Source organism: Tripterygium wilfordii, chromosome 14, assembly GCF_013401445.1.
Source record: "Tripterygium wilfordii isolate XIE 37 chromosome 14, ASM1340144v1, whole genome shotgun sequence".
NCBI lineage: Eukaryota > Viridiplantae > Streptophyta > Magnoliopsida > Celastrales > Celastraceae > Tripterygium > Tripterygium wilfordii.
Genome location: NC_052245.1, coordinates 9,325,179 through 9,351,157, shown reverse-complemented (window position 1 = coordinate 9,351,157; position 25,979 = coordinate 9,325,179). Strand labels below are relative to the sequence as shown.

The 25,979-nt window shown below is 36.5% G+C and overlaps 1 protein-coding gene across 1 annotated transcript; it reads left to right on the top strand.

Annotated features, from left to right (window-relative positions):
• The first annotated feature begins 2,073 nt into the window (after positions 1-2,073).
• LOC120014379 (non-lysosomal glucosylceramidase) lies at positions 2,074-17,123 on the top strand. Its single transcript, XM_038866321.1, has 18 exons — positions 2,074-2,154; positions 3,709-3,819; positions 3,932-3,988; positions 4,155-4,231; positions 4,315-4,414; positions 4,725-4,798; positions 7,432-7,532; positions 7,629-7,732; positions 8,562-8,615; positions 8,735-8,790; positions 8,889-8,927; positions 11,362-11,503; positions 11,903-12,087; positions 12,607-12,674; positions 12,791-12,863; positions 14,246-14,307; positions 14,470-15,748; positions 16,617-17,123. The coding sequence occupies exons 1-18, from the start codon at positions 2,074-2,076 to the stop codon at positions 16,876-16,878; spliced, it is 2,925 nt and encodes a 974-aa protein (XP_038722249.1). The 3' UTR covers positions 16,879-17,123.
• The last annotated feature ends 8,856 nt before the right edge of the window (positions 17,124-25,979 follow it).

Here is a 25,979-nt window from a genome sequence, read left to right as displayed (position 1 = left end):
GAAATAATCCTACTTTGATGGAATCTTCAACTTCGATAATTAATTTTTCAGGTGTGGAATATCAATAGATGAAATAACCAAAATGGGATGGGGGGTTAAAGATGAAAGCAATTTACAGTACATAACACTTTAGGGCTCGTTTGGTGCACTGTATTGTGTTCTACTACCATATTGTGTAGAATATCAACAGATAAATTTTACTACTATATTGTGTTTGGTGTAAGAAAGGATAAAGGCCGTACAAGAAAACAGAGGGTAGTTGCGGTATTAAAAAGTTCATTAACAATACCATGTCACTGTATAACTGTTTATGATTGAGTTTTGTATTCTTTTATCCTATCATTTGTACACTTGTTTTGCATAATCGAGAATGATATCATACAAACTTGTATTTTGGACATTTAATATAAATATAAACTAGTTTGTCAGACCTACATACACAAAAGTTTTTCACCTGATGACAGGGTAAGTTGAGTCAAAACCAGCGCATGACCACAATGATATTACTCTCGGTGAGAATCAAACTCGTAACCTTCCGATTTTATATTATTTGGTCCAAAAAAGATTTACCACTAAGTTATCACTTAAGTGGATCCTATCCTTTGTATGTACCAAACACTAACAAACTCTCTTATTACATGTACACGCTCCTTATCGTCTCCTTTTTCCTTTTTCAACTACAAACTACAAGACGTTTGACAATTAGAACAAGTTTAGGAATCCTTACAGGTGGTTGAGTAGGTAAATCGTTTTAGCAGAAATTGGATTTGAAAACTTTAGAATTGACATGTTAACATTGAGAATTTAGGCTTATTAAAAAAAAAATCAGAATTTAGTGTATTTGAAGATGACAGTGAACTACCATGAGGATTACACAAAAATATCCCTATTATAGTTGAAATGAGTAAAAAAAATTTATGTATAATTTAGAAAATAATAAATAATTTTTTTTCACCTCACAAATTCCTAAATTGAAGATTATAAAAATATTGAGTTGAAAAGTAAATGAGGAGAATTTCTCGTTCTTCACCCCACTTAACGCTCATTCCTACTATCGAAATAATATGAAATTACTCCCCCTCTTGAAATTTTTTTGGTGGCTGTGGGCGGTCAACTTTGGTGCCCACCGAAAGTTGCACATCATTGGCCAGTCGGTGACTCGGTAGTCGGCATGGATGGCGCACTCTCGTAAAACCACAAATCCCCTCAACTTTCCCCTCACACAGCTAGAAAGTCACCATGGGTTTTGAAATTGCAAATTATATAATTAAAATTTATCTAGAAACACCATTTTATTTTCTATGACGAATAAAAATTCAATTTCTTCAGGAGACTGCTTCGAATTCAACACATACAACATGATACATTGATACATGTATAGGGATAAGTGGGCCCTGTAGTGCACTACAGGGTGTAGTGTAACTTTTAACCCTTGGTTGTGTTGATCAAATTTTTTAGTTTTTGTTGATCACTTTTTAAATAATCGGTTTAATCCTACACCTACGTTCGCTGGCAGGAGATGAAGGGGAAGGGGAGGGTCTCAAACGTCCGTATTTCTGGGGATCCAAATTCCAAAGCCCAAAGCAGGGTGTAATATTTGAACACACCTGTCAACCGCAGGCGCTAAAGGCTACAGGCGGCTGATCCTCTGCTCGCCACGCCTACACCGTCGCCAATCCAGAATCAATCTCTCCCTCGTTTTCTGTTGAATCGCGACAACTCCGTTCTTTTGTTTCCACTGATTAGGTGGAATCGAATCCAATTCTCTTCTCTAAGATTCCAAGACTCTGATTGTTTTTGTTGTTGTGTTTGCATTCCTGTAGAGAGGGACAGATAGAAAGGGAGATTGAGATTTTAGAAGATCTTTGAAGAAAAGGAAGTCGTTGTTTTTGTGTGAAGTTTACTTTGTTTTTAGTGTATAGATTTTTGGTTGATTGGTCCGGAAGGGAAGTTTTCGGAGATTTTATTCGGTTTTAAGAGGCGTTGGTCGGTGTAGTTGATGATAGATGTTGTTGAGGATTTTGGATTGTGTGGAATTTGTGTAAGAGTTTCTCTGGTGTTGAATTAGTCGACATGGTGAGCGGCAATCTTTTCAACTGTAAGAAGAATTCATGGCCGCCCGAGGAGTACATCAGCAGAAACACTTTGCAATTAGTAAGAATTTTGCATTATTTTTTTAATCCTTTCATCAAGCCTTCTTGTGCTTGTAGGATCACAGCCTCAATCCGGTATTGATTATGATTATGATTTTGCTTTTGGTTGCTAAATTTATTGATGAAGTGAAGACAATTTAAATAGTAGAGTTTGATTTAAGTTTGAAATTTGTGTCCGGTAAAACGGAAACGGAGGATCTGTGTTTGCGTCCCTCTGTTCTTCGTTGTGGATAATCCTAGGAGCTTGTGATTGAGTTGCTATATGTTCTCAATTTTTGTTTTGTTTGTCTTTGTTTTTGAAATGATTATACATGGAAGTTGAAACATAGTTGTAATAGGTTTAACTTTTTAAAATGCAATAACAAGGAGTAAGAAGGACTTGCATTTAGCATAGTTTTTTGCTGTGGTCAGTAGTGCATCTGGCAGATTCAAAAACTCCTCAAACTTGATCCTATTACAACTATGTTTCAACTTCCATGTACATCTTTAATCATTTCAAAAACAAAGACAAACAAAAAATATGGACATCTGGTTAGCGTCGGTATTCCCAGTTTTGTGAGTGCGCATTACTGATCTTGGATATATAAAATGCTTGTGTTGTACTTATTAATACCCTTTTCTCTCACTATTGGTTTTATTGCGGGTAAAGGTCATCAGTTGGCTGCGTGTAATGAACAACCTCAATAAGTTCCTTTAGATAGATAATGCTATTTTTGCCAAAAGTTATTTTGTATAGTTCTTGAGGTTTGGAAGTGTTTATTGATTCAGTTGTTGTGGCTTTTATTGGAGAAAATGGTTAGGACTTAGGATGAATGAAACTTTAATTATGTGTCTCGGTGGTTATTCTTACTAAGTTTCTTTTGTGAAAACTCCACCGGGTCCATACGTGAAATAATGCCAAGATGTGAGTTGTTATTCCACACAACCAAGCATTTTGCATATTTTTCTTTTAGATTAATTATAATTTTCGTACTGTGAGTAATTACTTAGTGGTCAGTTCTCAAGAGGTGCAAATATTAGAAATTGGATAATTCCATTCTTCTTGTCAGGCATGCATATTTAATAGTTAATAGATATATGCAGTTTCTTCAAACTAGATCGCTAAACACTTATACTATTCACATAATGGTCTTTGTACTTAATCCCTCATATCTAACCTCAATAAATTATTTTCCCTCGTCAGGTGTATAAATACATTTATGAGCCTAGAGTTTAGTTTGTGACCAGTTATGTCTCAAATTCAGGATTTCGAAGTCGCATATAGAAGTAGTTCTATGAGGTTTTGTTCAATGAATATAATTATCTGCTAGTCGTTGCTCAATAATTTGGGGATTTTCAAATCAGATTAATCATATTGGATGAAGACATAAAATCCAACTTGAAATATTGGAATGATGGGTAGGCATCTAGGGTGGGTGTTGCATCTCACAAGAATAAACCAGTTTTGTGTGGCCAATTGTCTTTTGCGTACTAGTTTGTTTCAGCTAGGACTTAAGAGTACCATTTTTCAACTCCTGCCTTTTAACTAATTTTTCCTCTTCATGCTTCTCTATAGCTTGATTTTGATAGTGCTGCTCCGCCAGAGCAAGCCTGGAGAAGAAGACTAAACAGCCATGCAAACATTCTCAAAGAATTTACCGTTACTTTTAGGGAAGCAATAAAATTGGTCAGTGAGATGCTCTTTCTACCATTTTGTGATTACTTGGACTGTGATGAATCCTGTCTCTCTTTTTTTTTTCGTTTATTTTTTTCAGTGGTTTTTCGACTTTAAATTTTAGGTTCGACTGGGTATACGCCTGTGGTCTTATGTCAGGGAGGAGGCCTCTCATGGAAGGGTAATCTTCTCAAATTGTCCATAACTCCATATAATGGATATACATTTCTCCATGCTTTCAACGCTATTTCATATACTCCTTAAATGCAAATTTATGTTTGAAAAAAGTTTTTTTTAATTCATGATTAGTAAAATAACTGCATGATAAACATTGTCTCCCTGTCCAGAAAGCACCTATTGATCCCTTCACCCGTGAAAGTTGCAAGCCATCAGCATCGCTGGGAGTTCCACTAGGAGGGATGGGGTGTGTAGTGTCTCAATTTTGATGCTTTTTTAACCTGTTTTCTTGTTTATCTGTCTCATGGTTCAACATCAATTTTGTCACAGAAGCGGCAGCATATCAAGAGGTTTTAGGGGTGAGTTCAGGCAGTGGCAAATTATACCAGGTCTACGTGAAGCTTCACCTGTCATGGCCAATCAGTTTTCTGTAATGCCCTGTCCCTTCAACTATTTACTCAACCTGCTATTAGTATTTCATTGTAATTGCAGGTTGTTATCTATTCCATGATTTTATCTGCTATGTATGTTGGTATGTCTTACTTCTATCTGAAGTTATTCACTTGAACAACCTTGGTTGCTTGTTCCGCCCTTCTCCTGTGACATTATTTGATACATATGAGCAGTAGATGCTGAAACATGTACTCACTTATGTGACATGATTTGGCTGTTTCCATGCTATCAAAAGTCTTGGACATAACAAAGTGAATGATTCTCTGTTTTTTGTGGCACTGCTGCAGATCTTTATATCTCGAGATGGAGGGACTAAAAAATATGCATCAGTTTTGGCTCCAGGTCAGCATGAAGGCATTGGGTAAGATAATTTTGTGAAGCTTTATCATTAAGATTTCAAAAGAAATAAGACAATAAAATTAAAAGATTTATCATCATGATTCTGGAAGAAAATGGTCTCCTGTCTTCAAGCTGTCACCTGTTAATGAGAATTGTTGCCATTGACACTATTCAATGTTACTAATTCTTATAGCACCTGCAACCTTTGAGCTAGAAGGATTTCTTGATAGTTATTCCAAATATCAACCTAGCTAGAAGGATTTCTTACTAGTTATTCCAAATAGGCAATGCCTTTTTTCCTAATCAAGAGCAGCCTTAGAAGTTGGAACTATTTTCTAGGCATGAGAGTGGCAACAAGTTCAAAAATAACAAGTTCCCTTTTTGTTTGGTTGTGCAAAGATGGTAGTCTTGAGCTTTAACCCTTTGGTTTTGTTTCTTACAAGGAGAGTGGAGTCAGAAACGAGTAATATTGCACAAGGTCTATATAGGACTTGAATATGATTGAGTTTAAAGGAGCAGAATCAAAATAATTGTAGCATTGGGAGCTACAGTTGTCTTTCTTTGACTATCACTTTTTTGGTATTGATATGCTGAAACCATTAGAGCACTCACATCGGGGTCTCTTAAATATTAATAGATTATCTATTTTACTTACTCAAACACCACTTTTTGACTATATACATCTCTATTCAACAACAACTGCATCTGTATCTCTATCATAAATTCCTTTTTAGATTAAGTTATTACTTCTTTACTTTAAAAATTCTTGGAATATCGTGTCGCTCACTTTTTTGTGTGAGAAGAGAAAAGAGAGGATAAAGTAATATTATATTATGTTTTATATTTAGAGGTTGCAATAGTGATGTAGTAATTCTAGAGATTCTTTTGGCAAAATCTGTATTTTACATGTACATAACAGATTCTGATGCAGCACCATTTTATCAAACTCTCTTCTTTTGGTCTCTATTTTAGCTACTTGCATAAGTTTACAGATACTGTTGTAAGTGCTCTAAGAGCAGACTTTTGAGATACAACGTTGATTTTAGGACATTGATTTGAGGAAGAGATTGGAGGACGTTCAGATGGCCTTTTGGCATCTAGTAGTTATGTAAAAAGTACCATAATTTCTTGATAGAAAGAACATACCTGACAAATTAGTTTAATCCTGTTGAATCACACTGAAAAGCAGCGCAATCACAGTATCAGAAGCGCAAAAAATTGTAAATTCGCTCTTGTACACTGGGTACAAACTACAAACTAATCCTTATAAGATTATAATTCTTTAGTGAGGAAACTTCTTGAAAAACTAGTAATCCCATAAAAGAGATCTTATTGACCTATAAATACTGAATAATCAGTCAAACCTAAATATAGAGACTAGGAAACCACTCCCAAAATAAAGAACAATAACATGCACGCCAGATATCTGGGATTAGGAGACTCCCTTTGCTTCCATAAAATTGTGGAGACCTCAACCTAGAATTTTTGAATGATCTATCAATAACTTCAGCGAGAAAATAGATGCTATCTATAATTCATACAGATAAAGCAAGATTGTGAACTGTAATTCTTTGAAAGTGGGAGAAATAGTTTTAGTTCCATTCAGTGTTTTAAAAGGCGGTCAGGGCGTACGCCCTGAGGCGCGCCTCAAGGAGAGGCGCCTTCGAGCTGCCTCCGGGCGTACGCCCTTGATAAAGGCCTGTGAGGCTTACGCCTCATATGCCTGAGGCGTATGAGGCGTAATTGTTGACACACCACAATTTATCAAAAGCAACGCCCACAAAGAATAAAAACACAAACAACCCAGCGAGGCCATTCCAACTGAGGACGACGATTCTTGAGACAAATTCTCGAAGACTCTCTCTCTTTCTAACAAACAAATCGTCCAAGGAATCGAATCAATTTTCAGCTTCATACATACTCTCTCTCTCTCTAACTCTCTGTTGGTGTTGTGCGACTTGTGCCCTAGATCTTGAATAGAAGGTACGATTTTCAGTCTTCAGATCTTTATTGATTCTGTTTTCTTATTATTCTTGCTAATATTTGCAAAGCGAGCATGTGAAGCTGGCTTGGAGGAGTTCCATCTTTCATAGGATAACTAGAACGAAAAAAAATGTTCGTTTAGTATATAAGATACTTGCGGTGATAATTTTGACAGATTTCAAATCCTGTCATCCACACAACACCCACTAGTTTTAGACATGTAGCTTTAGCATATTGAGAATGGCTGGAAGTAATTGATTTATTTTGATTCTTGAAGACTTTATTCAATTAGACTTTCTCTCTAATTCTGCGTCCAACTCCAAATTTCTCTGCCGATCACTTGAATTGATGATGGATGGAGTTATGTCTTCATAAATTGATAAATTGATATGATTATATTATTTGAATGTGTACATGTACATTTTAGATTAAGCATATAGGTTTTTTTGTTGATTCTTACCGAGGCTTACGCCTCGTTACGCCTCGAGGCTTACGCCTCGCCTCAAATAAGTCAAGCGCCTCGGTTTCCGAACCCGCCTTTTAAAACACTGGTTCCATTCAAATTCTGAGAGAGTAATGTACTAAAATAAAAAGCATCTATTCGGTAATGTCTTTTTGAGATTTCAGAATTGTAAGAAAGAAAGAACTAATATGGATCACTTGCTCTTGCAGAAAGGCTGGTGATAAGGGGATATCATCTTGGGGCTGGAATTTGAGTGGGCAGCATTCCACATACCATGCTTTGTTTCCTAGGGCATGGACAATATATGATGGTACTTTTTCTTTGTTTTCTTTTTGCTTGACATTGGTGTAACCTTTATTCCTTTTGATTATCGTTCTATGTGATTTTTCCTTCTTTTTTTTTGCAGGTGAACCAGACCCAGAATTGAAAGTATCTTGTCGGCAGATATCACCATTCATACCACATAATTACAGAGACAGCAGTCTTCCTACGGCAGTTTTTGTATATACGGTATGTTCGCTTCTGCAAAATGACAGGAGTTTTGTTTCCTGAGGCACAAAACCAGTATCCTAGATAAGAAGCATAAATTGATGACTTTTTTCACTATTGTAAGTCACATCATGTGCACACCAGTGTTCTAGTAATCAAAACCTATTTAATAGCTGTATAATTTCAGGCAGTGGAACTTTGTATGTGTGACTGAAGTATTTCCTTATTTTGGATGCTTTATATTCTGCCATTTCGGAAAATTGACAGCCTGCTGATTATGGGAATGTTTCCGGAGGGTGGGCTATTAGTTGATGTAGTGGTCCTTATAGAATGAGTTGAGATTAACAGTTATGAGTGATCACCTAAAACGAAAGAATCAAATCATTAATCCTTTTCAGATCTCTCTCTTCTTGACACCATTATGTGAGGGTATATAAAGCTGTTCTGATATGGTTAATACTTAATATACTGGTGTTCTGGGGTCAATCTTGTGGGTGAAATTCTTCTGATGGGTTATGTAAAGTACTCCATCTGTTCATTTTATCTTCTACTACTTCACTGATATGGTCACCCAAATGCTTTTGTTGCAACTTACACTATATGTGCATGATCTTGGATCTTTATCACGTTGACCACCTGGATACCCATATGTACCAATACGATTCTTTCTTCTGTAAACTTAACAATCCTTAAAGCTGTTTTTTCCTGTGTGCAGTCTCAGGAAACATCAAAATAAGATTAGTGAACATTATAACTTAAATTTATTGTTGAATCATTTTTTTTTTGGCCCAAGAATGAGAATATATGAGAACACTGTTATCTCATTAAATTAATTTTCTTTCTCCTGTAGTTAGTGAACACTGGGAGAGAAAGGGCAAAAGTCAGCCTTGTCTTTTCGTGGGCTGTAAGTCTATTTATTTACTACATTTTTTCTTGCTTTGAGGTTAGTTTCATGCTTCATCACAGTTGGAAACTGTAATACAGGTCCTTGGTTATTCAGTAATTGGTTTTTATATTTTGCAGAACTCAATTGGGGGAATCTCGCACTTGTCAGGAGATCATGTGAATGAACCATTTATGTGAGTATTTTTGTTGTATTTCCTGTTTCATAGGTAACTATGTAATTAGAATTTTATTTTAAAAAATCTCTTGTTTTTGTTTTATTTATGCATGTCAGAGGCGAGGATGGAGTCTCCGGCGTACTTCTACATCACAAGCAAGTCATCAAACCCTAATTGCTATATATGACGGTTGGTTTGCATATTTCTCTTGGATGTTTCGTTGTCATAAATAAAAGGTGAAAGTGTCTGAAGTAGCACACAATGCTTAAAGCAAAGGAATTGGTTAAAAAAAGTGAAAGTAAGGATTGTTAGTGTGTGGGTTGTCGGGCTTGGACGCATGTTAACTTATTATGTTGTGTTCAGTTGACCTAGAGTCTATGAGCACTGATTCGCCATCTAGGTCGCCGCACCAGCGCTGGGTGCATTTGGGGCGTGGTTGCGCCAATCACACACCCCTTTTTTATTAAAAAAATTGAGTTCCCGATTCGGCTGGGGAATTCGTCTTCGATTCAGTCGAAGGAACTGTTATCATCTAAAGTTGGAAACCCAAAAATTCAAAATTGAAGAATAAAGAAAATAGATGGAGAGAGAACTTGACTAGAGAAGGAACAAGTTGGATCTTCCTTTCCGTTAATGGGTTTAACCCCTATTTCTACAATGGATCTAACTGGAAACTTTGGGCCGATTGGTGCTTGATTTGTTTGGGCTTGGCTTATTGAACTTGAATGACTCATTTGGAAAAAAAAAAAAAAAAAAAGGTCAACAAAGTTTGTTTTAGGGCCAAGTGCAGGCCTTATCCCAACACCATATGGGCTTCATTTTGGAGCTGCAATAATTATTAATAGATCCTTGCATAATTGCAGGCAAAACCCCTCTCAAGTTTTAAAAAAAAACTAATAATAAAAATAATATTATTTGTGAAAATTCATTTAAACCTTAAATAGGACTAGATATAAATTAGATTAAATATATGTATAATATGTACATATATCTTTAAATTTTTATATGAATATATATAAAACAATATTTAACTATATAAGTTGTATCTCACTGCACCCGTAGCCTAATTTTTTAGAAAATTGATGAATCCCCATATCTCCTATCCCCTGTCCCCGTATCCCTATCCCCTCACCTGTATCGGTGCTTAGTAGCCTAGAGTAAAAAGATATAAATAAGAGGCTCTCCCAATTGAGAAGGTAAGATTTTTCTCCTCTCAACTCTCTCTTCTTCTCAAACAACATGGTCTTGAGTTCAAACTTTAGCTTCTGCATTTTAAATCCCAATTTAGTGTTGCCTCAAGTGTGGGCTTTTGTGTGAGTTTGTTGTTGCTTCAAGTGTGGGCCTTTGTGAGAGTAGCCCTAGTGTTGGGCCTCATTTGTTGTGCACGTGTTGGGCCGTCGGATTGCCTAGCCTACATGTAAGGGGGAGTGTTAGAATATATATATATATGTCTATATGATATGATATGAAATGCCTCGAATCAAGAAGTTAAATCATTGGGTTGAATACAAAGTAACTAATCTTAACAAGGTCAATTTATTTAAGCCATGTCCTAACCTAACCCACCAAGAGCAAAAAACTTGCCGAACATTAGCCCTTTGATGTATCTTAGCAAATAAGATGCACTTTGCAAGAGAGTGGACAGTTTAATTATGTTCATATTATAGGAATGCTCAGACTTATTTAATGGTCTACAGTTTCTTTTAGTTTATCTTCAATTCCAAAGGAGCAAATTTATGTGTTGTATCATGGGGTCAAGTTAACCCAATTATTCGTATTTGAGTTTTATTAGTTGACTCGTAATTGTGCAAGTGTTAAGTGAATTTTTACCGAAACAGCCTTGAAACTCGACTAAACTTGGTCAATTGAGCTTGTAAAAGGCCTGGGTACGTATACTTGAGAATTATAAATGGATGTTATTGCTACCCTTCAATTCAACTAGTCCAGGCTTGGGACGACCTAAATATTGGGCCTTATTTCTGCTACAAACCTTGCCTTTGGTATGCACCTACTTTCAGTCACTCGCCTGTTTGAGCCTTTGCAAGTGTGCATTCTGTTCTCCTTATATCTCTTTTTGGGTAGTTGGATGGGAAAAAAAAACAGAAGATAGGGGAAAAAAGCCCAGGCGGAATTATGGTGTGGTGGGTATACATTTTTGGTTCGACTATTTGCAGTTAAATTTCCTTTTTCTCTTTTCCTAAAATTCGTTGTTCAAATTGACAGTGGGTTGGTAATACTATTGTTTGATTTTTTTCTTCATTCAACAATAAAAATCTTATTTAAATTTGAGGTTTCTATAAAATCGGGGCTTTGGGTCTTTTATGTGGCAACATGTGTCTGCCGTTGGCATCATGCAGTTGTAGATTTCTGATCTTTTGCCCCCTTCTACCATTTGGCTTTTATCGGGTAAAGGAATTCCTTAGGTCTTAGTTTATGTATAGCATTTTATGCCATTGTGCTGAATTTTTCCTGAGTTAGTTATACCTTCTAAGTTGTTATATATAGTATTTTTGTTTTATATCATTGTATTAATCATTTGATTGAGTTGGAACCAAATCTAATAATCTAATTAGGATGACAATGTTTCAGGACTGCAAAGGGCAACCCACCTGTTACATTTGCAGTAGCCGCATGTGAAACTCAGAATGTGAGTGTAACTGTTCTGCCTTGTTTTGGTCTATCTGAAGGAAGTTGTGTTACGGCTAAGGATATGTGGGGTGCCATGGTACAGGTAAGGATTCCGGGTGGTTGTGTATGGTTTACTGAATTGGTTCCTTGTGGTTTTAATACAATTTATTGAATTTCTCTATCTGCTCACTTTGGTACAACTGTAATAAAATGAGTGATCGTCTTATCTGTAATTTGTACATCTTGTTCTGGGAGTTTAGACTTTTTTGTTGGAATTAATATCCCATCATGGGTTGTCTTTAGTGATCTTGGAGGTTTCTTGATGTGCATCCCCAGTCAATTATGGACATTTGAGGCACTTAGCAAACATCATTAAAGTTTATGTTGTGTATTTAGTTATCTTTGAGCTATCTTGATGTGCAGCCCAAGTCAATTGTGGAGATTTTAGGCAGTTAGAAAGTGGAATTTAATTTCGTGTTTTCATTTTACCTTCTGTCTCAAGGATGGAAAATTTGATCAAGAAAATTTCAAATCTGGACCAAGCATGCCTTCTTCGCCTGGGGAGGCGCATTGTGCTGCAGTTTCTGCTTCCGCTTGCGTGGAACCTCATGGAATGTGCACCATTGCTTTTGCTCTTGCATGGTCATCTCCAAAAGTAAAATTTTGTAAGGGAAGCTCTTACAATAGGTAAAACTATGGTGAACATTATTGCTGTTCATGGTTTCTGTACAATCTTCCTTACAATGCTCCCTGTGAATGAATTATCTGGCGCAGTTATTGTATTATCCTGCTTTCCCCTCTCTCTCCCCCCTTTCTTTTTTTACCACATTTATTAGGAATATTATTTTGAATCTTTTGATATTTCACGATTCACCTATAGATGCAGAAATGCTTTGTGGTTTTGGGATAAGGAAAAAAATTACACACTAAGATACATGGTTGAAGCATTCAGGAGCGTTCTAAAAATTTTAATAATTGTACATCTGACAGTGATGATTGATGTTATAGTGGGGCTCTTCATGTGATAGTCTGCCTCTTGAAATAATGGGCAACAATCGTTGTTCCGAAACACGTTGTCGAGCAACATGATGTAGAAATGCACATAAAAAATATTGATTAAAATTTAAAATTGTGTCATGGGACCTCTTGAAAGAAGTGTTATGCATAATAATGGTATTTTACTATGCAACTTTCTTTTTGTTGCAGGAGATACACAAAATTTTATGGCACTTCGGAAAGAGCAGCTCAGAATTTGGTACATGACGCCCTTACAAGTACGTCTCTTTGTTTCCTATTTGTTTTAAATTCTGTTAAGGGCCATTTTTTCTTTTGTTAATTGAAGCTTCCGTGTTAAACCGTCGTATATCCTAAAGTTTTGAATCTGGACCAGATTATAAGCGATGGGAGGAGGAGATTGAGAAATGGCAAAATCCAATCCTTAAGAGTGCAAGGCTCCCAGAATGGTAATGCTTTCAGCAACTATCCTTTCAAACAAATTATTTGTCATATCAGTAGTGGGTGAAAGGGTGTTGTATGCTTTGATTTCAGGGTGCAAAAGCCCTACAATGATATCTTTGATGTTTGCATCTTTTGAAAACACTATGGATTAAATTTTTGATGTTTATATCTTTTGAATACTTTTGGGAATATGAATATGTATTGCCTAATTTTTTGGAAGTTTGGATGGCAAGGGAGGGATTGAAGGGTTTTAAAGGAAAGGAGAGAAAGGGGATGGGAAATTAAGGCGGATGGCTAATCTCTTATTGTCTGGAAGTTCCATGAAAGGGAGTTAATGGAATCTGAATAGCATGACAAATATACCTTGACAATTCTAGTAACCTATTCAAATTTCGAGGATAAATTTATAAACTTGTTGTGAATCTTATCCTCATTTCCTCAAAGTACGAGGGGAAGAATAGTGGATCTTGGAGGAGATCAAGTACCTCCCTCCCATTCCCTCCTAATTTAGAAACTTCATGCAATGGAAAAAAGCTTCCCCCCGACATAACTAAAGCTTCCCCCTACCTCCCTATCCTTACTTCTTGGATTCTCTTCTCACAAGTCATAAGCAGGGTTACACCTATGCTTTCCGTACATCTGCAATACCCTCTTTTCCCTACTTATCACACCGCGCATGTGCATCTACTTTTTGCTGCTACAAGCAGAGACCTTGAACCCCTCACGTAGGCTTGAAATGCTTGTGTTTTGATTGAGAAAGGTGACAGATAAAATTCCAGGTGTGTTTTGCCCATGTCAAGGGATGCAAGGGGCATCATTTTCTAGAGAAAGTAAAGGTTGTGAGTCCCCATGGAGTAGCATGGCTGCATGGCGGATCTTGAATTGTGTGGGTTAGGCGCATGTACTTGGGTTCGATTCTGTGCTTTGGATTATATTTACGGCTAGACTAGGACATGTATTGACGTTCCGCTGTCTCCGGAGTTTACCATGCAGGGTGAGTATCGGAGTGGGCCAACTTGGGTGGGTTCTCCATCACCAAAAAAAGAGTAAGGGGTGTTTTCAGAAATATGTAGAAGGCATTAGAGGCATACATTTGCTTGAAGAGGTGCATGCTTCCTGGAGCCACGCTCGAATATGGTTCTATGTGGGGCCTTTGAATCTTGTGCCTTAAGGCCTACACTCCTGATTGTCTTTTGAGACACCCCTTCCTTGTTGGAAGGAAAAAAAATGATTGGCCCTATACTGGATGTTAGTCTAATTAAATAATTGCCTCTGGATAAGAATTTTGATAGTTATATATATATATATATATTTATATTTTCTACAGTAAATTTTGGTTTGTGGTAAACATTTTTTTCTCCCTCAACTTTTTATCTAATTATTGCAGGTACAAGTTCACATTGTTCAATGAGCTCTATTTCTTGGTTGCTGGTGGAACAGTTTGGATTGGTACTCTCCTAATGACTTTTGTCTACCACATTATAAAACTACAAATTGAATATGGGCTTCTATTGATACTTGTTGCTTTCTGATAATGTTGCTATGTTCTGGTAAGAAAAGTTAGGATGCATCATGCATTTTAATTTGCTACCCCTTTGTTCATTTCAACAGACTCGTTGAAGCCAGCTGCAGACATGGAAAATGGCCATCTAACAAACATAGGGACGATAGATGTCGATGGAAATGGTACTGAAGTGTGTTGCAGTGCATCTGCCGAGCATGCTACTACTGGTGATTGTAATGCTTACTATAATGGTGAAGTAAATGAGCGAGAACCAGTTCATGCTAATTTTTCCTCCATTGATTCAACAACACTCCCCGAGAGGGGGAACCTAAACCATTCTACATGGCCTTCCGCGTTGCTGGACCAAAAACATGACGGCGATGATGTTGGTAGGTTTCTATACTTAGAAGGTGTGGAATACATCATGTGGTGCACATATGATGTGCACTTCTATGCATCCTTCGCACTTCTCGAGCTGTTTCCCCGAATTGAGCTCAGTATCCAGCGTGATTTTGCCAAAGCTGTCTTATCTGAGGATGGTAGAAAAGTTAAATTTCTTGCAGAGGGTAATACTGGAATTCGCAAGGTTAGAGGAGCAATTCCTCATGATCTGGGAACACATGATCCTTGGAATGAAATGAATGCATATAACATACATGATACAAGCAGATGGAAGGATCTGAACCCAAAGTTTGTGCTTCAGGTATATAGAGATTTTGCTGCAACCGGGGATATGTCATTTGGGGTTGATGTTTGGCCCGCTGTTCGTGCTGCTATGGAATACATGGAACAATTTGATAGGGATAATGATGGCCTTATAGAAAATGATGGATTCCCAGATCAAACATATGATACCTGGACAGTTCACGGTGTGAGTGCTTATTGTGGTGGATTATGGCTTGCGGCACTTCAAGCTGCTGCAGCAATGGCTATTCAAGTTGGCGACAGATACTTTGCTGAATTGTGCAAAAGCAAACTTTTGAAAGCTAAATCTGCATTTGAAACAAAGCTGTGGAATGGTTCTTACTTCAATTATGACAGTGGGGTAAGTAGTAACAGTAAATCTATTCAGGCAGATCAGCTGGCCGGCCAGTGGTATACAGCATCTTCAGGCTTGCCTTCATTATTTGATGATTCTAAAATCAAAAGTTCTCTTCGGAAAGTGTATGATTTCAATGTAATGAAAATCAAAGGAGGCAGGATGGGTGCTGTAAATGGAATGCATCCCAATGGAAGAGTGGACGAGACTTGCATGCAGTCTCGTGAAATTTGGACTGGTGTTACCTATGGTGTGGCTGCTGCCATGATTCAGGCTGGCTTGGAAGATGAGGGATTTGCTACTGCTGAAGGTATTTTTCTTGCCGGCTGGTCAGAGGAGGGCTATGGGTAAGTTCCTCTTATAAATGATGTCACTCAGACAGTAGCTTTTGGCACTTACCTTTTCCCTCTTTTTTTGCAATTCCTCTTACGCTGAAGTTTTCTTGTTGTCCATAGATATTAAGTATGGTAAATGACCTGGGAAGATTAATAATGATTGATTACTACATGCGTACCTCAATTTTTCCCCTTCTTTTCTCCTCTTTCCTCCTTTGTCACTATTCCTTTTGATGTGCCTCCTCTAGTTGTTTTAATCAATAATGAGACTGTTGTTAGTAATGATGAAATTCATGTTAAGCATATCTTATTTCCTTTTTCCCTTATAAGCTGAAATGAGAAATTATATTGAATGATCCCAGTGATCTAGAAGATTTTTGCATTAATTTACCAGAATTGCAGTCTTACATATTTGAATCTGAAATGGACTGGTTGATGGAAGTGTTATATTGTAGAAAATGATCAAGGAAATACTATTAATTGAATCAATTCGGTTTTATAATCTACGGAGCCATCAGTCAGTTGAAAGGTTTCTTGATTCCTGTATGTTTAATTATAGTTTTTCTTCCTTGGTTTTGTGAATATGCTTGTTCAGCAGTACCACCAAAATTTAAATTATCAGATCAAACTTGTCGTCATTTGGTACAAATAAGAACCATGCATAAATAGGCTTAGAATTTTTATTGTGTTCCTGTATTCTTGTCAATATTGAGTGGGAATGAGATTTTCACTTTACTATCAATCTACTTTCATTTGATTGACAAATGTGTGCTTCCTTTCTCACTTCCTAGTGAATTTATGTAGCATTTTCTTATATTTTTAATCTATGTTTCCCCTTGTATATTTGTTCATGTTGAAATATTTTTCTTTCATGTTAAAGGTACTGGTTTCAGACTCCTGAGGCATGGACCGTTGATGGGCATTATCGATCCCTACTTTATATGAGGCCACTAGCAATTTGGGGAATGCAATGGGCATTGTCCCTTCCTAAGGCAATTCTTGACGCCCCTATGATCAATATTATGGACAGAATTCAGACATCTCCGAGTGCAAGGTTCTCTCATGCAGAAACAGGAGGAATAAGAAAGATTGCAACCAAAGCAAAGTGCCTTGGGAATTCCGTTTTTAATTGTGCTTGCTGATTTTTGTACTTGAAAACAGGCTTTTGCTACTATTGTACCTTCCCCTCCCTCCTCTCTTTAGTTTGTGAAAAGCCCATGTTTAGTTTCTGCTCTTGCTCGAGTTGAGAGCTTCAAGTGTACTGGGGTACTGGGATGGAAATGAGTTCCCAGTACTTTCCAACTGAAAGGATAGAAGAGAAACTTTCAACTTTTGTATCAAAATGATAAAAATATACAATTGTAGAGGTTACTGATTAGTGCCCATATATATCTGAAACTTGATACAAGTCAAAACTCTACATGATATAGCTCCGTTGAGTAATTGACAGTTTCTTGCAGACATGTCTAGCTGGGCCATCCTTGGCAAAAGCTTAAACGTTAACTAGCATGTTCTGATGAACGCATTGTCTAAAATAATTGTAGGTACGGTTGATGAGGAGAACGTTAGTGTTGATATTCAGATTTTGTTTAGAGATTGTTACTATTAAGAATAGTGTGTGTGACCGAGTGAGAGTCTGTTGATAGAGATGAAGTGCAGATTAGTAAAACAATTTTGGTTTGCCCGTACATTTGTTTGCTGTATTTTTGGCTTTTAGGCATTTCTTGATCAATTTTGAGGGTTCGTTTTACTCTTGAATTATGGTTCATTTGGAGGTTTAAACTGTTGCTGTTGGATTGAGTTTTATCACACATGGCATACTATGATTCGCTTTGACCAATTCTTAACAACTGTCCTCAGAGAATATATGGTGAATATTCATCAATATATATATATATGAAGAGATTTAAACCATTCAAAAATTATTATCAAAAATTATTTTGAGAATTCTAACATTAATTAATTGCATGTTGAATCTAATTTTAATTAATTATGATTGAATATTTCAATAGCTAATTTCAATTCATTTATATAGACTATTAGTGTTTGGACCGGTGCGACGCACGAATACTTGATTATAGAAGAATTGACACATATTAACACATAAAGTGGACTTAGGAAAAGAGACATTTTTTACATTAATTTAAATTACTAGCTATAATTTATTGAAATGTATAATAATAGAAAGTTTGAAATAGCATGAGATACCTATCCTGAAACAGCTCTTTGAATACTACATACTATTACATAATTGCTATTCATCATTAACAAACAATATCTTCAGTCAATCCCTATTTTTTATCCTAAACTCTGCAACATATAGTTGGCCATGACTAAAACCTAGCACTGGCAAATAGAAACCAACATGAGAAAGTGATTGTTTTTGTCTTTTGTTTATTGTCATAGCAAAACAAATAGCTAATGGATATTGTTTTCATTGACATTTAAACGGCAACTGCGAATCTAATGGAGATGGTACAATTCAAGAAATAAATACCTTATGACCCACCTTACTTTATGAAATAACCTTAACTTCTATAACGGGCTTTCCCAATTGTGTCACTATCAATCGGGTCCTATTGTATAAAAAAGATTTCTGATCAATATTTCTAAGCAGCATAACTGGAACACCAATCTTCAATTTTAATTTATGGTTTGAAAGACTAGAAGATGTAATAGAATTTAAGAATTCAATTGTGTATAAATCTTCAAGACTATCGGTAACATCTGCTTTGCAAGCACTGTTAAAACTAAAATAAGTTATTTCTTCACCTGGAACTATAAAGTCATTCACTATTTGGTTTGATGATGTTGAACTTATTTTTTGTAATTTTTTATTTGGTGTTTTTAAATATGACACTCTCTCTGTTTTTTATTCCTAATGCAATAAATATCAAAAAAATTACTTGCTCTACCTAGCATTTGTAAGACTTACTCTAAAATAAATTTTATTATTTATATTTCAAACTAATTTGATGTAATTAATATTCTAATAAGTTATAATAACAATAATTTTAATGATTAGGAGACCTTACTCTTTTTTATACACTCTGATCAAAGTTGTGGAAAAAAAATACAAACTACAATTATAATACTAGGGATAAGCAACGATAAACTCTTCATATTTACGAAAATTTTGCAAGATCTTAAGATTGACAAAAAATATGAGGCTTCAGACGAGTGATCACGATTTTACATTAAACAATATATGAGAGTTCTTAGAATGGATATTAAAAATTGGTAATAGTGAAATTGGGGATCATAATGATGGCGAGGGAATTGTAGAAATTCCTGATGACATCCTTATCAAGGACTCAGACAATCCCTTGGCACCAATTGTTGACAGCACATATCCTTCATTGTCTCAAAAAAGGGTGATTCTAATTGTCCGCAAGAGGGGCAATTCTTACCCCCTACACTTGAAATTGTGCCAACTACTAAAATTTTTTAGTCTTGTATTAATCATTTTCAATCTTGCTGCTTTTCATCTTATTGGTTGAAAGTTGTGTGTATGGTTTATTAGGTATATCACAATCAGTTTTACATCTGATGACATTTTTTTAGGAGATTCTTATTTGGAGAGCTACCATCCGTCTCATACGAAAATGAATCCTGAAATATTAAAATATATTTATAAGTAGGCACCTTGAACAATAAATTGTATGCAGTGATGATCATTATTTTAATAGTTATGAATTACCTTGTTCATCTAACTAACTTCTTCAATATGTTCAATAAAATTTGTTGGATCCTGCAATTAAATAATTTGTTAAATTAATATAAAGTTAATCATTTTTTAAAAATATTAAATTTCAATTATATTTGGGTATTATAACTGTAATAATAACATGGTGAGGAGAAGGCAGTGATCTACCACCACTACCTCATCATCCTCCTCGATTTTCACATTCTAGTTGATTTTCTTCTTTTTTATGAAATAAAAGTTTCTTTGCCTGCTGTTATAATGGGGTTTTCTATGTGTTCATCCTTGCCTATTTCTATAGTTATTTTTCATATGGGTTTCTTCTTTGGCTTTCTTTGAGATTTGTTCTAGGCATATTGGCAAGTTGTATGGTGGATATGTTTCTTTTGCATGTTTATGGTTGGTTGAACTGTCAAGAATTGTTGAAGTGTCCCACATTGTTTGGTTTTACATGGGATTAAGTACCATTAAGTGAGATTGTTCATAAAAAAACAAAGCCGTGTAGGCCTATTGTATCCATAGAAAATCGGATAATCCAAAACAGACAATATTATTGGTGTGAGTGGAATGAGATTTTCAACAAGAACAACATATTGACAGATCTTGGATGCGTCACGATCTTGTATATAGGTTTTATAGGTTTTTAAAAAGGGTACCTTTAGATTGTAGATCTATATGTGCATAAACATGTCAAGCTTAGTACCTCGATGGACTGATACGTTTTATCTAAATATAAATTTTATTGCAATGAAATATCATATAATCTCTATTCGAGTATCTGAAACATAATCCAAAATCATTTTCCTCTTCTAGTTTTTATTGCACACACTTGTTCGATTTTATCTGATTAGTAAGTTACTATTCAATCTAAGTAGCTCTTTATTCACTTCTTGGGATTGCATTACGTTCATTAGATTATATTATCTATGTGGAGTATTTTTATGTAAGGATTGTATTTTTTCTTCCGAATCTTTTATTTTATTTTGTTTGTATAGATAAAATTTGTTTAAAAAAAGATGAAAAAAATTAAGATTGTCAAAAATGGACTGGACTAATCCAACAAGTGAACGGACACTTGTCTTGGTCGATTGATGTGTTCAGAACTGGTGATCCCAAAGAAATGAAATTTTTAATTGTACTTATTATTTTTGATAGCAATGGTAGCACTCGGAACTTCCTAGATCTTAGATGGTAACTGTTCATTTTGGGATAGATGTTGTAACTATTGTGCAGTGTTTGACACCTTCCCTACACATAATCAAACTCCCGAACTCTCATGAATCTTGGGTATATATGCAGACCATGCCTTGATTGTCAAATATCCAATTAAGTCTTTAAATATCAATTGGCGGCTACTTCAAACATACTTGGATGGATTGTTATGAGATGGCGACTTCAAAAATACCAAGTGCGCACTTACGTCGTACTCCCAGTTACAACAGTAAGCACTCAAAGATTTATATGGATCTAAAGGCAAACAATTCTTATAACTAGTTTTTCAAACAAAACTAATGAGATGGTAATCTCTCTTGGCTTTTTACCACCAACACCAAAAAACAATTCTTGAGAGCAAGGTTCTAGTGGTTGAACGTGATTTGCTAGAAGTTATTCAAGAATATAACATGACATTTTTTAATATGAGTTCATTTGTTGCACGACATGTAACACATTTGATTTTTATGAGATGGACTTACGATATATATTAAGGCTCGTCAAGGTACCAACTCATCTTATATACACCCAAAATCACATATAAACACCACTACTGATTATCGAATATATGAAAAGAAATTTTGGATGCCCAACAAAATTGACCAAGCTAAATGTTGAGGGCCATCTGTCCCAATTGTCTCATCGAAAGTTGTTGGCTCGTAATATCCATGATGCGATCACTTGGGGAGTTTTCATACTACTTGGAAATGGGCACACTTGGATATTAAGAAGCTATAAATTTTACATTCATAGAGATAGATATATATATATATATATATATATATATATATATATATATATATATTTAAATGGTTGGTTTAATTAATTTTCTAAAATTTAGTATTTAATGATGTGATATTGAAGAATATTATATATTATTGAATAAATTGAAATTCTCCCAAAAATTATCTTATTCACTCTCGTAGTCTAAATTCTTAAATTAATGGTTGCAATTGATAACAAATATATTAAAATTCAGAAATAAGTAGTAGTTTTCTTGTTTAATTGAATATTCTGTTTTATTTTTAAAAATCTGTGTTACTTTATGAAACTAAACATCAAGATAATATTTATCAATAATATCGGGTCAGTTTTGTGCACTATTCATGGTGACTATTTTAGTTTCAAAGTCGCATGTTATTCTAAATCATCTAGTGTTGATAATTTTACAACTGATTTGTTATTTGTGATTTGTCTACTGAAGTAGTGTGAAGTGCAGGTTCTTAACTGCATTAGACATTAGATAGTTGGTATTTTTGATACTTTTTTTCATTTTTGATATTATATTATGGTTGATGAAAGTCGGTTGTTACCAACAACCGATCCGACCAAGCCCTAATAAATACTACTCACTTCTGTGAAAGTTTTTTTACGACCTCCACTATTAGAATCAACTTCGCTCTACCCTTTAAGAGGTATTTATTTATTTATTATTCTTTTATATTTATGAAGAATTTGGGATTGCAAATCATGCAGCCCCCTTGGGGTCAGGGTTGCAGCCCCTTCGGGGGCAAGCCTGCAATCCCCATCGAGGTTGCACCCTCTTTGGCGTTGCAGCCCCCCATTCGGGGTTGTATCCCCCCTTTGGGGGTGCATCCCCCTTTTGGGGCTACATTCCTTTCCAGTGTAAGCAACCCCCTTCGAGTGTTGCGGCACCCCTTCAGGGCCAAGTAGCCCTCTCTGAGAGGTGGTTCAGCCCCTTCGGGTCTGAACCCCCTTTGGGGCCATAGGCTTTGGGAACTATGTTTGAGATTTATCTGAATTGTCCTTCGGTGCTCGAAGGAACATCTTCAATTCTTTCTGAATTCGACTCTTACCTTTCTTGATTTGCAGGTTTTGTTATGGGGAAGCTCAAGGACTTAATTTCTTCTTCTAAGAATCTAATCACCTTCAAGAAAAAGTGTGAGACTTCTCCCCCCTTCGATATCCTAATTCCATATGATGATGAGAGAGAACTTCCCCCCATGTACATTAAGTTCTAGTATTCATGTTGATTGAGTGTAAGATTTGCGTCCCATTCGAACCCTTCCTTCAGGAATTCTTTGCCTATACTAAACTATCCTTCTGAGTTGGCTCTAAATTCTTATCGGATTCTTGGGAGTGTGCTTCAGTTGAGCACTTATATAAGAAACAACTCTCAATCATTGACGTTCTATGTTGTTACCATGTTGTCAAGTCCAAAGGTATTGAGGGCAAATATTTTTTGACTCAAAAACCTGATCGTGCATTGATCCATTGTCTTCCCAACTCCAACAAAGATATTGACGATATGTTTATCTCTGATGACTGGGGTTTTTGTCCTAGTACGACGGAGCCTTTAGGTATGGTTCTTCTCTATCTTACCCTTTCTTCATATTTTTTGTTGACTTCTTTGTGTTGCAGGTAGAATTCCTTCACTTCCCGATGCGCTTAGTGAGGCTGTGAAAGAAGTTCTTAATAATGCTATTGCCAACTTTAGTCTGGTGGAAGGTTTTGGAGATCTGCTCCAACATTGTTCAACTATAGACCTTCCTAGCGTGGCTTCTCATGCCTCCCTCCTGATATGTCCATTGATAAGGTATGGAAGTACTTTGAAATTCCTCCCATCAAACCATCTAAGTGGAAGCATTCTAAAGTATCAGCTTCATCTCAATCTCCCGTTTTCCCCTCAGCGACAACAGACGACGTGGAATTTGAGAGAGAAGAGGATAAGTAGGAGGAAGACTTTCAGGACATTTACAGCGAAAATTCTTTCTCCTTCCGCAGAGGTTTGCTTTTGTTCGCTTAGGCATTCTTAATGGTTGTATAGTCGTATGTACTCATAATTTGTTTCTTGTAGTTGTAGAGGTGTCCATTCCTGTGAGTAAATCTTCTGATCCTTTGAGAGCCGTGTCCATCCCCGATCTTCCCAAGCCTAAGTTTAGTCCTTGGAGTAGTGTGTTTGGATCTCCTCAGCCTATCGGAGGAGTTTCAGATTTCTTGGTTGGTATTCCTTCTACAAAGGTTTCCATGCCCTTTATGTTCCTCGAGCTTCGCTCTAGCCGTTCTTCCTTGGGAGGAGCCAGAGGTTCATCCAGTTCTGACACTAGCTGACCACCCTCTTTAGGTGGTGACACTAGATCCGTACCCTCTCTAGGTGAAAATATTAGTCATTCTCTATCTTTGGATGATGTCTACGGTTCTAGTACTATGTTCAAAGGCTTGGTAGATGATCATTCATCCCGCTCCCAAAATATTGGTAATTCCCCTACTACTATTGAGAAGCTTCGCTCTACTATTTTTGATAAAGATAGAGTATTTTTCAAGGGACTTGCTGGAGGAGAGGATTTTGGCTTGCAGATGCTTCTAGAGGTATCTCTCATGCTCATGAAGTATGTACGTATGTATATTCACATTTATTTATGCTTATCATTCATTTGTCTCTGTCAAGATTCTCATATGTTTCAGCACTATATCTATGACTTGAAGCATCAATTCTCTGAATCAAGGAAAAAGCTGGCAGACTTGAAGACTAAGCAAGTTGATTCTAAGAAGATAATGGAGGAGAAAACCATTCAAGAAGGGAATCTTGCCGAAGCCAACAAAGAGATAGAGAAGGCTCGGTTTGAGATCTCCCCTGCCAACGAGGAGACATAGAAGGTTCGGAATGAGCTTTTCAAAGTGCATGATCAAGTTTTTAGAGCCAAGGAGGAGAAGATATAGCCATCAAGGCAAGCATAGTAGAATGCTGCAAAAAATATACGGAGACTCTTGCCATTGAATCCAACTAACACTTTGGACTTGGGTTGGGGTTATACCCTTATGGCTCTCGAGATTCCAACGAAACATGTTGCTTGGTTGGAGGACTTCTTCTAATGGCCTTCGCTTGATTATCCTCACTCGAATCTAAGAACTATATGCGGAGAGATCGACAGTCGAAATTCCCCATTTCCAGGCGGTACTTTGGCCAAGGACCCCCTAATCATTAGGGATATGCTTTCTTTTCATGTAGTTTTTTTCTATTTTCATTCAGTATTAGTTGTTGGATTTAGCCTCTTCGGCATTTTGTACTAGTCTCTTTAACTAGTAGTAGAACTTAGCCTCTTCTGCATTTGTACTAGTCTCTTTAACTAGTAGTAGAACTTAGCCTCTTCTGCATTTGTACTAGTCTCTTTAACTAGTAGTAGAACTTAGCCTCTTCCGTATTTTGTTCTAGTCTCTTTAACTAGTAGTAGAATCTAGCATCTTTAGCATTTATACTAGTCTCTTTAACTAGTGGTAGAACTTAGCCTCTTCGACTAAGAACTAAGACTCACTTAGTCTTTTTCATTCACTAAAATCTTTAATTAGTAAATTGAAGCCTCTTTGGCAATCAAAGAAAGACTAACATAGTCATATGAAGAAAAAAACTGATTATTTTATTGAAAATAAGTAACCCATATGCATCATATTGCCATAGTAGACATTACACGTAGAATTTCCTCAAATAGGAGATATTCCAAGTTCCATGGACATTTTTTCCATCTTGCCTCGAATCCTTAGTCTAGGATAAGACTTTCCATAGGGCAAAGTCTCCAACCCAAACTCCTTGCTTTGGCACTCTTATTGTATGATCGTGATAACATTTGTTAGTAGGTAGGTACGCGCACCATAGGCTGATCCCTTTTGGATGACGGTTTGGAACTTGGCTTGACATTCATCTTGTGGGTGGCTAGTTCTAGATCTACTCTTGACATCTCATAAGGGTTCTGTTAGAATATATAAGGGTAGTTTAGTCAGTGTGTATATTTTTCCGACAATATACTAGACAGTATTTAGGGTTGTATGTTTGGTTGAATAGAAAAGATATGAAATGTGAATTGATATCGAGAACATGGTATTGGAGCATAGGCGGTGGTCGAACACAGGGATTGATTGTGGTGGTTGTCTTCGAGCCTCTGGCTGTTTCGTCTCTCTGCTGCGAGCTTCGTCTTTGAGTTTCTAGCTGTTTCGCGTCTCTCGGTCGCGAGCTTCTGGTCTACCGCGAGCTTCGTTTCTCCGGCAATCTTGATCTGGTTTGTCGCGAGCTTGTCGTGAGCTTCTGGCCTGCTCTGTCCTGCTCTGGTTTGTCGCGAGCTTCATTCGCGAGCTTCTGGCCTGCTCTGTCTCGATCTGGTTTGTCGCGAGCTTCTTTCGCGAGCTTCTGATCTGCTCTGTCTCGAGCTTCGTTTCTCTGGCTTGATGCAATTCGCGATTTTCTTCTCTGGTCTGCTTCATCTGCTTCAGTACACTCTGTTCAGTGAACTCTCCTCTCTGTCGGTGAACTCTCTTCTCAGCTCAGTGAATTCTCTGGTGGGTAATTCTCAGCTCAGTGAACTCTCTTCTCTGTCG